The 13,671-nt window shown below is 37.1% G+C and overlaps 1 protein-coding gene across 5 annotated transcripts in view; it reads right to left on the bottom strand.

Annotated features, from left to right (window-relative positions):
* Positions 1 to 13,671, bottom strand: part of PPFIA2 (PPFI scaffold protein A2) — a 471,655-nt gene that overhangs the window by 72,805 nt on the left and 385,179 nt on the right. For all 5 annotated transcript variants that reach the window (XR_013336610.1, XM_077770196.1, XM_077770197.1 and 2 more), the window contains exons 17-19: positions 8,526 to 8,763; positions 5,159 to 5,188; positions 1,420 to 1,550 (exon numbers count right to left, since the gene is read on the bottom strand). Coding sequence is in view for 4 of the 5 variants with exons in the window: in XM_077770196.1 (XP_077626322.1) it covers positions 1,420 to 1,550; positions 5,159 to 5,188; positions 8,526 to 8,763 (399 nt within the window). In the remaining variant the exon portion in view is untranslated. The remainder of the gene's footprint in view (positions 1 to 1,419; positions 1,551 to 5,158; positions 5,189 to 8,525; positions 8,764 to 13,671) is intronic.

The following is a 13,671-nucleotide window of genomic DNA, read 5'->3' as shown; positions in this document are numbered from 1 at the left end:
AAACCAACAGGTTTTCACATGTTAAAACATGAGTCCTTTTTCTTGGAGGATGAAAGCATATAGTTTGAAGCTGGAGTAACTGGGGTTTTATTTTCACATTTGAAATTAAAAATAAAAAAAAAAAAAAAACAGAAAGGAACAAATGCCTGCCAGTACAGAACCTCTGTTTTTAAGCTATTTGTTGTAAAACTCATACTATTTAGAAGACACATTCTTACGTAAAGTATTAATACCAAGCCATTATACAGAGTCATGTCACTGATGTGTCTCAAGATGCTGAAATTGATAAGTTTGTGAAAGGACATATATTTAAGATGTGAACTGCACGCTTAGATTGTTTATGCTATGTATTATAGTGATCTGCTTGCAATTTTGTAGGCAGATGGAAAGCACCATAGGATGAGCTGCTATTACAAACAGGTATTTTAAATTTTAAATGTTTTTTTAAATGTCTTTTTTAAAATTTGTAATGTTTTTTAAAATTTATTTCTGAGAGAGAGAGAGGCAGCATGAGCAGGGGATGGAGGGTGAGAGAGAGAGGGAGACACAGAATCTGAAGCAGGCTCCAGGCTCTGAGCTAGCCATCAGCACAGAGCCCGACGCGGAGCTTGAACCCACGAACCGTGAGATCATGACCTGAGCCGAAGTCAGACGCTTAACCGACTGAGCCACCCAGGCGCCACCCACTCTTTCCTTTTCTTTTAACATTTTGGCAAGTATGCTTTATTTCCCCCCTCTAAGAACTTTCCGCTTGATTGTTATAGCTGTCAACACCAGCTCCTGGCGGAGTGGTGCACCTACCTATTTGCTAAAAGTAAATGAACTGCAATTATGGACTTTTCAGAACTTAATTACTTTCTAAAAAGTGTTTTATTTATGGGGGAGTGGCCCAAAGAAAGGGAGAGAGAGAATCCCAGGCAGGCTCCATGCTCAACACAGAGTCCTGTCTCACCACCATGAGATCATGACCTGAGCTAAAATTAAAAGTCAGATGCTCAACCCACTGAGCACCCAGGTGTCCCCTAGACCTTACTTTTGCACATAAGCCAAATGTATAGTCCTGTCCTAGGATCCTTTAAGTTTTTTGTTATTCTTCCCAGTAAGTCCTTCCATTAGCCTGATTTCATTTTAGTACTAAATATCCACTAAAAATAGAAGAGCTTATCTCATCAACATCGGCTAGTAATAACACCACAAATACATGGTTAATTTTAAAACTAAAAATTTGATCTCAGAATGTAATTTTTTTCTCACAAAAGAAGAGGGGAGAGGGAGCAGGGCAGTACTCTACTGGAGAGTTATAGCTCAAACCAAATTTCTCATATAAATTTTTAAGCAGTCTATTTGATGGCACTCAAAGAAAGGGGAATACTTTCAGAAGGAGAGCATGCAATGAGATGTGAGCTGCAAGAATCATACCTTCGGGCATCATTGTGGTAGGAGGAGGGAAGGGTGTGAGTCATTCTGATGGCTCTAGGGGTGGGCGGAGGAGAAGTTTCACATTTTATTGTTGCTTTATCCTCCCGACCATCTTCTTCCACCACTGCAATCTAGAAGGGAAAACAACACATTCAGATGAATTCTTTCTAGATTTCAAATGAAAATTACAGAAAAAGAGAACACTCAAGTAGCAAGGCTACTTGAGTAATTCTAATACAAACACAAAACAAAAAAACGTGGGGCATATAGTCTTAACATATAAATTTGTATTATTGAAGCATGTGAGTTTAATAACTGTTTTTAAAAGTGAAGTCTTCCAGTTTAAAACAAAACACGGACACATTTCAAAAAAAAATATTATTTAAGAGTAAATAAGCACCATGGATCAATATCTAGGGACCATGAAAAAGCTTTCATGGAATCCATTTCAATGTATCAGAACACATAGGCTTTACAAAAAGTTACTGGACACATATTTGAGTTAACTCACTAAGAAAGTATGCATAGTCAGGTTATTATAACATGGACATCTTTTAAGTAGGAGATTTTTAAACAAATGTTTATGTTTGAGAGACAGAGCATGAGCAGGGAAGGGGCAGAAAAAGAGGGAGACCCAGAATCCAAAGCACGCTCCAGGCTCTGAGCTGTCAGCACAGAGCCTCACACCCGGCTCCAACTCAACAAGCCTTAAGATCATGACCTGAGCCAAAGTCCGATGTTTTAACTGACTGAGCCACCCAGGCACCGCTTAAGTAGATATTTTGAAATGAGAAGAGAAGATGGCAAAACTACAACTTTATCAGATAAAGGGTGTTAACTCAGGCAAATGAAATGTGGTACAGATGTTTAAAAACTAAATTGCAGCTTATTAGAAAAAACTTCTTTTTAAAGTAAGGATTATAAAAGGTAAAAACAAAACCATAAGTAAAACTGTTTCATTTAACTACTTCCCATGGGAACACAGACAAAAGCATCTGGAAACCAGAAGATGGGATGGAAGGGCTTTCTTTAAAGAATTTAGTTCAGAGGCACCTGGCTGGCTTAGTAAGTTAAGCATTCGACTTTGGCTCAGGTCATGAAATCTCAGTTTGTGAGTTTGAGCCCCACATGGGGGCTTTGTGCTGACAGCTCAGAGCCTGGAGTCAATTTGGATTCTGTGACTCCCTCTATCTCTGCCCCTCCCTCACTCATATTCTGTCTCTCTCTCTCTCTCTCAAAAATAAATAAGCATTAAAAAAAAGAATTTAGTTCAGAGTCCAGAGCAGTTCAAGATACTACAACATTTGTGAGAGACAGACGTATAAAACTACATTACAGTAAAGACTTTTCAACGGTAAAGTAGATTGTAAAGACATTATTTACAACAATTCTGCATTGTTTTTCATGGCATCACTGTGCAGTAAAATGCCTATACATAGAAAGATTGTGGAAAGCACAGCTAATAGATATGGTTCTGGAAGTTCTGATGACAAAGGGTTAGCAATATGGCTACAGCAAAAAATTTAAAGCTCTGTTTTCATCTTACATCTACATAATGACTTGCTTTGTTTTCTGTGTTAGGCTATTATGCATAAATGTGTTTATATATGATACATGACAAAGACTTTATACACTGACGAAACAATTAAATTGTTTGTCTAGGCTCTTGTCATCCAAGCCTTGATTACTTTTACCCGTTTAAGTGGGCATCTTTATAGGATTTCCTCTCTCCATTTCAACTAGCATAGTGTCACCAGAAGACTTCTTCAGGAACTACTTTCAGCATGATGTTAATCCTACGGAAAACTCTTTCTAAATACACATCTCATCTAAACTCCTAAGGTGTGTTTCCAAACTCTTCCTGATATGTATTTACGTCTTCACAGTTCCATGATCTAGCTATAATTGTTTTCTATGATTATTTCTGCCAAGCCTGACCTTTCTGCTTCCATTACTTTTTTTCTCCTGAAACACCTCCTAACATGCCTTCCTCTCTCCACGCTGCCAGTCAAACTAAGCCAACTTTCCAAATATCAGCTCTTAAAAACATCTTACACACTGTTCCTCTGAGTAATGCTTAGAGTTTACATTACAGAAATAAAATAAAGGAGAAAGGATTTGGATCAGAGATGGATTTGAATTCTGGTTTCTCTTATGTGTCGAAAGACATGTGCTAATTATTTACCTGCTCCAGGATTCAATTTCCTCATAAGTAAAATGGAAGTAATAATACTTATCCTAATGTGTTTTCTTCAAGGGTAAATGGAATCACACTTGTAACTCCTTAGCCTGATATACAATTTTTAGTTTGTGGTCTTTTTTCCATGACCTACCTTTCTTATCAACCATTTCTTCACCCTGTGAATTCCCTAAGCCTCCATTTCTGTATGGAACCTTCTTTTGTGACTTTTTTTCTTATATCTACTAAGCTTATTTTACAACCATCATCCACTCAGACTTCTTTTCATATTCCCAGTATAATTCTTTTAACTGGTAGAGGAAGTCAAAGACAAATAAGAATTATGATGGTAAATTTGACACTTAAGAAACAACTGGTAGTATCAAGGAGAAGATGCTATAGAAAGATAGATGATTACTCAAGAAAAGAAATGTCATCAATCTATGCCACACAAGTATAACATAGATTCCCTTAATTTAAAAGAGAAACAAAGAAAAAATTGTTTTATAGTTCTAGAAGTGTTTGGGCATAGTCTACCACATCTTGATAATGCTGAAAAAATAGATTTATGCACTGGAGAGTAGGTTGAACCTTTGAAATCTTTCCTATCTGATCATCCCATGAGTCTGAACTCTGCTGTTATCAATTATCTAAGAAGATGTCATTTTGTGAACAGAACTGTAGTCAATTTTGTTTCTCATTTCCAATATGTATTCTACTGATGTCACATTAAACAAGAAGGTAGCAGATTATTTATATTTTCATAATTTCTATATTCTTGATGCTCTGGTGTCTGGCGCCATGCTGACCCAGGACAGAATGCTCCTCCCAGGACTAGCTAATTCCTAGAGATTGCAAACTGCTTCCCTGGAGTGTGTCTTTCATAGGCACATCAATCAACCTAGACCAGTATCCCAAATCATATTCTCGATCTGGCTCTTCTGATACTTCGGGAGGCAATATTCCTCTGCCTTAATCCTCCCAGACCAGGAATCAGACAACTAGAGATAGTCCCTATACCCAGAACCCATGCAAATGATTAGAATAAACCAATCTTAAGCCTGCTAAACCTGCCTTGCTTTTCCAACAGACCACAATAAAACTCCTACCCATCCTTTCTCCTGGCTGTTTTTGCCTCATAACCGACTCTGGTGCTTCCTTTGCTTTGCATAGCATGGTGTGCCCTCTCCTCTTGGGAAGGGTGAGTAACAAGCTATCTTTTCATTGGCAGTAGTCTCCTGATCTGCTGGTCTCACATACCTGAATAATAGTAAAACTACATTTAAAAATAAGTGGCAATATTCTAGCATTGACAATAAATAATCTAATTCTAGGATGTTTAGACTATATAATCTAATCATTACCCTAGGAAGCATAAACAGTTTTATTTTGAGGCATTTGCTCTTATAATAACATTTTAAAAATTCAATAATGCTTAAATACTTTTAATATTTCTGTTTATATTAATAAAATGCCTCAACTACAGGGAATACAATTTTAAGACTTTCACAGAAAAAAACAATATTCTAGAAGTAGTCATACAAAAGATATTTACTTTACCTTTCTCCGATGTTTCCTTAGATCACTTGGCTGTGATTGGCAGTAATAAAAGCAACATAAAACAGAACTAATTAATAAGTACCATATGACCACATTACAAGTTTTAATAGTATCCTATAACTTGACTGTCTTGTTTTTTTCATTTCATTATTTTCTAAATAAGTGCCTTTATCCATTATAAAAGGGCTCCTGCTGAGAGTGACTTCAGAGAGGGAATTCTTAGATGGAATGGGAGGATGGGCACGTCTACATGACGGGGTCAAACATACATGCATGGGATCTGGAACCCTAGGGAATATGAAGCACATATAGAGTGAGCTAGCCAGAAGTAAGTATGGAACTACATCCTCCCCCCAAGGTATAAATGGGAATGAAAGAGATTATCTATAAACAAAGATCTAATGCGCATATATGGAGTTTGTAAACATTACCTTTTGCCTTCCCTATGCAGAGCCTTGGTCCACCCGTGGACAGGCATGCTGTGCCTGAGCTATGTCTAACTTCCTGGCATCCTAACTAGTCTCCAGTCCCAAATGCCAAGAGCTCTGGCCTCAGTATAATATGTTTCTAGGGCTACCGTTTTCTTGTCAATGTGCTTTTACAGAATTTTTTTCAAGTTAAGTCTTAATGAGTTCAGATGAATCTTATTCACTTAATATCTTTGTTAATTTTTCTTACGTAAGTAAAACAATTTTATTCCATTATAGTAATATTTACATTTATATATTTTTGCTATTCCTGGAAAATGAGTTGATTTACTCCACACAATATTCTAACTAAACATCAGTAGGATGTTCTTTATGCTTCTGGATTTGTGGTGAGGTAAAAGTAAATAAAAGTACATTTTATAATCAGAACAAACAACAATGTTTGTAAAACATATAAACACATACAATACAAATGAATACAATATCTTTCCAAAATCTAATTTTCTATCTCCCAATTTTTTCATTGAATATTCAGAGGAAATTTGGGATGATATTCCACAAAATTATGCCCCCCTCACATTTTCTACAGGTAAAAGAAAATTCACCTGCCTTTCACCATAACAGTGATGAATTTAATGACCAAGTTTTATTAGGTGATAAGGACTTCCTGAATTTGTTTATTGTTTTTCTGAGTCAGACATTTTAAGTACTTTTTTACCCTCAAGAAATGTTTTAAACATTTTTTAGGTACTGTAATTACAGTGTAATAATGTTCAATTACCATTGATGTATTTATGGCTAATTGCTAAAGAAAATGTAGGAAAGCAGTGTCATCTCTTTCACATATATGAAAACATCATGTCTAAATGATTAAAAATATATTATTTTGTGGGGCGCCTGGGTGGCNAAGGATTAGGATGCTAATGTTTATGAAAATACTTAAAAGAGCAAACTACTATGTTGCAAAAGTGTAAGGACAAATAGCAGGACAGAAACAACCAAAGTTTCCTTGCCTTGAATGCTGACTAACTTATGTGGGCAAAAATTCTTACTGTAGCTTTGATAATAAATAAGTCATCAAACATATGTAGCAAATATAAACAGAACTAAGCCGAAGACAGTATCATGTTCAGTTAATAAAGTCAAATTGATGGTTCTTAGATTTCTAAAATTAGCAGATTATAATGTAGCTCAGTATATTGGGCAGTATCTCAGTACATTGACTAAAACATTTGTGCTATGTCTAGGTGGGGTCAGTTCTGATTCAGTGTCCTTTGTTCTGACTGGGCATTGTCTATGATGTCTATTTTAAGAATACTTTTAATATCAAGTCTAGAAATGAGCACAGAATAGGGGACTCAATGTCTTAAGAAGATAAAATCTTTCCTTTTTTTGAAAATTTTGCCATTTCTCTTTTATGTTGACTTTATTGCATTGAAGTCCATAACTGGAGAGTCTGAATGTGAAAAATGCTGCCACACCATATAAATAGTTTACTGGTTCAATTCACAATTGTAAAATTAAAGAAAAATGTATTTATACACAATACATTTTATAAAAATTAAAATTAAAAAAATATCTTTGTTTTCCCTAGAGGTGCGAGTGTGATATGTGTGTGTGTATGTATATTTTTATTAGCTACAATATACATTTTTGCAGCATATTTATTTAAAATTGCTATTTAGAAAATGAAACAAAATTTTTTGTTCAGCTATTTTACACACATACATACACAGATATATTGTGACACTTTGTATAGCAGCTTCATAGCTTCCTGAATATATGCAGACACACTATATACACTTCATTTCTTCTGTAGTATCATTAATTTCTTCTCTATTTGTTGTATTTGTGCTAGTTTCACTGTATATAAGCTATTATTTGATTTATTTATTTTTACCTAATTTATATTCCCAAATTATGTTTAATTGGAATTTCATTGTTTTCATAGTATAGTTTTAACATTCATTACAAAAACAGAATTTTACCTTCATAAATAGTTTAGAACGTTTAAATCTTCATTATAATCATTTAAACATAGTTCTAGGTAATCATAGAAAAAACAGAGAATGGTATATGCTTTTGCATTACCAAACTTGAAAAAAATACAGCTCCATTTACTGTGTTGAACGTGGGCAATTTACTCAAGCTCTCAAACCCCAGTTCTGTTTTCTATTGAAATAGTGTCCTCTGACTTGCAGATGTTATAATGCGAAGTAAATGACTAAAGATCACAGTATTCAGCAATCATTCCTATCATTTTATCCAGAGGTTTTTCTACATTAGTTTTATCAAAGGGCACTTTGATTTTCTCTCAGTTATGTTCAGCACACCTCCTAATAATTTAGGTTTCCAACTTTTAATTCCTAACAATTTAGGATTCCAACTTTTAATTCTAAATATAAAAATAAGTGAAAGAAAGGATTAAAGAATAAAGAAGTGTAAAAACTGTTGACATAAAATTCTAAAACAAAATTGGAGAATTTTTGCTGTTGGTTTCGGTGGTTCTTTTTATTAAAATTATATTGTTTATATTATAAAATTTTAACATTCTATGTAGTTATACTGGAGCAATCAGAATCAATATTTTTTGTTATTTATTGTGTTAAAAGTAAAATACCCAGTCTCAATTTACTTCATCAAGATATCATCAGGAAAAATTTACTTAATGGTTTAAGTCATTCAGATTTCTCATGTGATATTCAGATTGCTGCTCTTCTATTTCCTTATTATGTGACTTCGGAAAATTACATCTTTGTAGGCTACATTTCGTCAACTCATAATGGGATTAATAGTTGCACCTACCATATACGGTTGTTGTGAAAAAAAGAAAAACAAGAAAACACAAAGAAAGTCCTGAGAATAAATACCCAATAAGAATCAGCCAATGTACCATGGATCTTAATGGGGGCAAATGTTCTCTGTGCACATCATCATACCAGTGTCATGACTCCCATCCGATCCATTTCCCTGGCAGGACTTCGCGGGGTGAGCTTTGGCGTTGAGTGTCCACTGGGGGGAGATGAGCTGGCCAGCGAAGAAGCTGTAACCGAGGCAGTGATAGAGGTACCTGCGTGGACCCTTGCTAAATTCAGGCCTTCCAGGCTCACACTAGCCACTCTGTTCTCAATTTCTTCAGCACGTAACTCTGTAGATTCTTTCTCTTCCTGAATTAGCCTAAAAGAGACAGTTGAATTAGGATCCATTATATGCTGCTATAGTGGTAACTAGAATTCACTAAATAAATAAATAAATAAATAAATAAATAACTCTGTGAGTATTTTATATCAAATCTAATGCTTTCTTTACTCTAAGGCAATATAACTTTTTTTTTACTTATTCAGTTTATTGTCAAGTTGGTTTACATATAACACCCAGTGCTCATCCCAACAAGTGCCTTCCTCCATGCCCATCACCCCCCTTTCCCTCTCCTCCATCCTCATCAGCCTTCAGTTTGTTCTCAGCATTCAAGAGTCTCTCACCGTTTGCCTCCCTCTCCCCAACTATTTTCCCCCTTCTTCTCCCCAATGGTCCTCTGTTTGTTTCCTCCTAATCCACCTATATGTACAAACATATGGTTTCTGTCCTTCTTTGCCTGACTTATTTCACTCAGCATAACACCCTCTAGTTCCATCCATGCTGCTACACATGGCCAGATTTCATCCTTTCTCATTGCCATGTAGTATTCTATCGTATAGACAAACCACATCTTCTTGATCCATTCGTCAGTTGATGGACATTTAGGCTCTTTCTATGTTTTGGCCATTGTTGAGAGTGCTGCTGTGAACATTGGGGTACATGTGCCCCTATGCATCAACACTTCTGTATCCTTTGGGTAAATTCATAGCACTGCTATTGCTGGGTCATAAGGAAGTTCTATTGTTAATTTTTTGAGGAACCTCCACACTGTTTTCCAGAGGGGCTGCACCAGTTTACATTTCCACCAACAGTGTAGGAGGGTGTAAGGCAATATAACTGTTAATAAATTCCAGAGACTTTCTGGCTGAAATTTAGAAAATTGTTCTTTTCAAATGTTATACAGCCTCCACACTTTCAGTTTGACCCTCTTTCTATCTATACTATCACCTGCTAAAACTTTTAAAACTTTGTCTGCCTAGATAATTTTGACACTAATCCTAATCTTACTTTTGAACTGAGGTGCCAATAAATGAGACTTTTAGAAACTCAGATCCTAACAAAGATGCTGAATCTTACCTCCCAACTGATGGAAAAGTATAATTGATAGAATCTTCAATAAATGGTCATTCATAATTATCATTTGGTCAAATAAATCTCTGAGACTTTTTTTAAAAACCAATAACCTGCTCAGCCAAGTCAACTTTAAATAAGCACCAGGCGGGGTGTTTGGGTGGCTCAGTTGGTTGAACTCCCAACTTTGGCTCAGCTCATCATCTCATGGTTCATGATTTCAAGCCCCATATCTGTGCCTCAAATCAGGCTCGCTCCTGCCATCCCAAAGCCCACTTTGGATCCTCTCTCTCTCTCTCTCTTTCTGCCCCTTCCCCACTCTCTCTTTTTAAAAAATAAACAAACATTAAAAATATAAATAAGCACCAGGCAATTTAATAATGTGGAGGTGATCTATGTCTAGATAGATATATACATCATACTAACAAACATAGTGAAAAAAATATTTTAACTGTTGATAATGCTTTTGAGAAGACAAAGCACTACTACTCCCTTTTCTTTAAATAAAAAGAAGCTTCAAGAATATGTATAAGTGAGATGCAAAGAACAAAGAGCTTTAGCTGAGTTGCATAAGTATCTTATTTAAGCTGTATCTACACACATTATGCACATTGTTATAATGAAACTGTGTGCCAATAGTTGATTTAAAAATTGGGGATTAGAACCTCTCCTAAGACATTTTTCTGTTAACTATAAATGGCTTATTGTGATCTCCTAGGACATATAACCTTTAACTATAAAGTTATAATCACTACAAAGTTTTATTTTTTTATATTTACTTTGGAAAACTGCTTGGTGGTTTCTTATAGAACTAAACATACTCTTACCATATTATCTACTATTTGTGTTCTTAGTATTTACCTAAATGAGTTAAAAACTTATGTCCACACAAAACCAGCACAGATGTTTATAGCAGCTTTATTCATGATTGCTATAATTTGAAAGCAACCAAGATTTTCTTCAATGGTGAATGGATAAATTTAGTTTATCCAAACAATGGAATGTTTGGTACATCCAAACAATGGAATATTGTTCAGAGCTAAAAAGAAATGAGCTATCAAGCCATGAAGAGATATGGAAGTACATTAAATGCATATGACTAAATAAAAGAAGCCAATCTAAACAGACTACATATTGTATGATTCCAATTACATGACATTCTAGGAAAGACAAAACCTATAAGGACAGTAATGAGATCAATGGTTGACAGAGGTGGGGGTGGGGAAAGAGATGAACAGGTAGAGTACAGAGAATTTTTATGTCAGTGAAAATGTTCTGTATGAAACCATAATGATGGATACTTGTTATACATTTTGCAAATGCACAGAATGTACACCACTAAGAATAACCTGTACTGTAAACAATGGAATTTGGGTGATTAATATGTGCCATATAGGTTCATCAATTATACTACTCTGGTGAAGGATGTTGATAATGGGGGAAGTTGTGTGCAAGGCCAGGGGATATATGGGAAATCTCTGTACCTTCTTCTCCCCAACTTTGTGTGAACCTTAATAAGCTCCAAAAATTTACAGGCTCGGCGGCAAGATGGCAGAGAAGTAGGGAGCTCGTTCATTTTGCTGGCACCCATCTCTCAAACAGAGAAGGCCTGAAGCCATAAGACACTGAGCTGCAGGAGTTTGGGAAGAGAAAGGGACAGAGCACAATGGAAAGGCAACCTCATAAGTGTGTGAGTGCGAACTGGGGAAGATAAAAGTGGACAGGGACCAGAGACACGGAGGGAGGGGAGGCAGCTTGCCCCGCTTGAGAGCCAGCTCGGCTCCAGCTGAGTCGCGGGGAAAAGAAAGTGAAGCTGCAACTGCTCATAGAACCGTACCTGGAGAAGAGAAAAACCCTGGCTTGGGAAGAGGGTGTTTTTAGTTCTAGCTAGGGTGCTGACTTTGAACTAGGTGCCCCCGATCCTACAGGGCGCCAGGGAAAACTGCTCTGCTGAGCTCCCGGCACCATCCCCGGCAGCGGCAGCGCAGAGGCTGCAGGCCTGAGGCTGTGTTCCCCAGGATTGACTCCCTGCAACCCTGAGGTGGTGGGCTGAGGCTGAGTTACCTGGACTTGCCCCGGCAGCCCGAAGGCAGCAGATCCCAGGTTGTGCCCCAGCGGATCTGAGGCTGTATCACTCCCCCACCTTCCCCCACCCCTTGACCTGGGGCAGCAGAGAAGCAGTGACCTGCGGGACTGTGTTTCAGGCGGTATCAATAAAGCACGTGGACTGGGACCTGGAAGTGAGGCAGGGCGTGGGCATAGAACTCAGCTCAACTTGGCTACGCCCACAGCACAGGGAGATCAGACCCAAAGGAGTGATTTGCAAGGCTTGGTTGGAGAAGGGACTGAGGCGCTGCCATTTTTCTCCCCACAACTACCAAGGTGGTGAGAGCCCGGGGCAAGACCAACATGGATGCATGGCATGTTTAATCCTAGATAATTCTTTCTATTCAGATATATTCTCCCTTTTCTCATTTGTAACCCTCTACTCTGCTGGTCGGGGCACTCTGGTCACTGGTTTGCTTAAACAGTCACATTTAATCCATTCTCTAGATGTACATTTTACACCTCCACTGCTACCTTTTTATTTTTCTCTCTCTGGAGTAATCAGACTGTATCGTTTCTCTGAGTAACATCTTCGTTTCTTTCTCATCGCCTCTAAACATATTCTATGATTTCTCCCTCTGAATCAAGCCTCTTAGTCTCTCTGCCTGGTCATTTCATTTCCAATTTCTCTTCCTCCCCGCCCTGTCATTTCTCTTTATATATGCTCTTCCATCAGCACTGCATACACCTGGCTCTTTATTTGTAGCTGGAAATCCTGGTTTTATGCCTTTAGAATGTCCTTTGTCTTTGGGTTTATTCTTTTTTCTTTTCTTTTTTCCTTTTTTAAAATTTTTTATTTTTATTACTTGTCTTCCCTCCTTCCTCTTTTTTTTTTTCTTTTTTGTTTTGTTTTGTTTTTTGTCCCTTCCCTTTTTTTCTTTTTCTCTTCNTCCTTCCTCTTTTTTTTTTCTTTTTTGTTTTGTTTTGTTTTTTGTCCCTTCTCTTTTTTTCTTTTTCTCTTCTGGTTTGTGTGTTTGTTGGATTTGTCTGTGTGTTTGTGTACCTTTGTTCTCTGTGTGTTTGTCTGTTTTCCAGGGCTACCTCAAGAAACAAGCCAAAGTACACATGGTGGAGAGTCCCAAATACCACTATGAATAGGGAAATAAAATAAACAAAATCTCAACAAGAGAAACCAAGAGACACCATTTAAAGAACACTTCTTGAACGGACAGCCCCTGGACAGTCATAGAGCACTCTTTAATACAGAAGCATCCACAGGTGCAGAGCACATAAGCTTTTAAAATAACAAGACATAGAAAGCTAACCAAAATGATGAAACGGAAGGNAACAAATAAGAGCCCTGGGCCAGATGGCTTCCCTGGGGAATTCTACCCAAAAATTTCATACACAAAAATAAACTCAAAATGGATAAAGGGCTTGGATGTGAGACAGGAAACTATCAAAACCCTAGAGGAGAAAGCAGGAAACAACCTCCTTGACCTCAACTGCAGAAATTTCTTCCTTGACACATCCCGTAAGGCAAGGGAATCAAGAGCAAAAATAAACTACTGGGGACTCATTAAAATAAAAAGCTTCTGCAAGGCAAAGAAAACAATCCATAAAACTAACAGGCAAATGACGGAATGGGAAAAGATAGTTGCAAATGACATATCAGATAAAGGGTCAGTATCCAATATCTGTAAGGAACTCCTCAAACTCCACACCCGAAAAACAAATAATCCAGTGAAGAAATGGGCAGAAAATACGAACAGACACTTCTCCAAAGAGGACATCCAGATGGCCAACAGGCACATGAAACGATGCTGAGCG

This window comes from Crocuta crocuta, unplaced genomic scaffold (genome assembly GCF_008692635.1).
Source record: "Crocuta crocuta isolate KB4526 unplaced genomic scaffold, BGI_CrCroc_1.0 scaffold317, whole genome shotgun sequence".
Classification (NCBI taxonomy): domain Eukaryota; kingdom Metazoa; phylum Chordata; class Mammalia; order Carnivora; family Hyaenidae; genus Crocuta; species Crocuta crocuta.
This window is presented reverse-complemented; position numbering and strand designations above follow the sequence as displayed.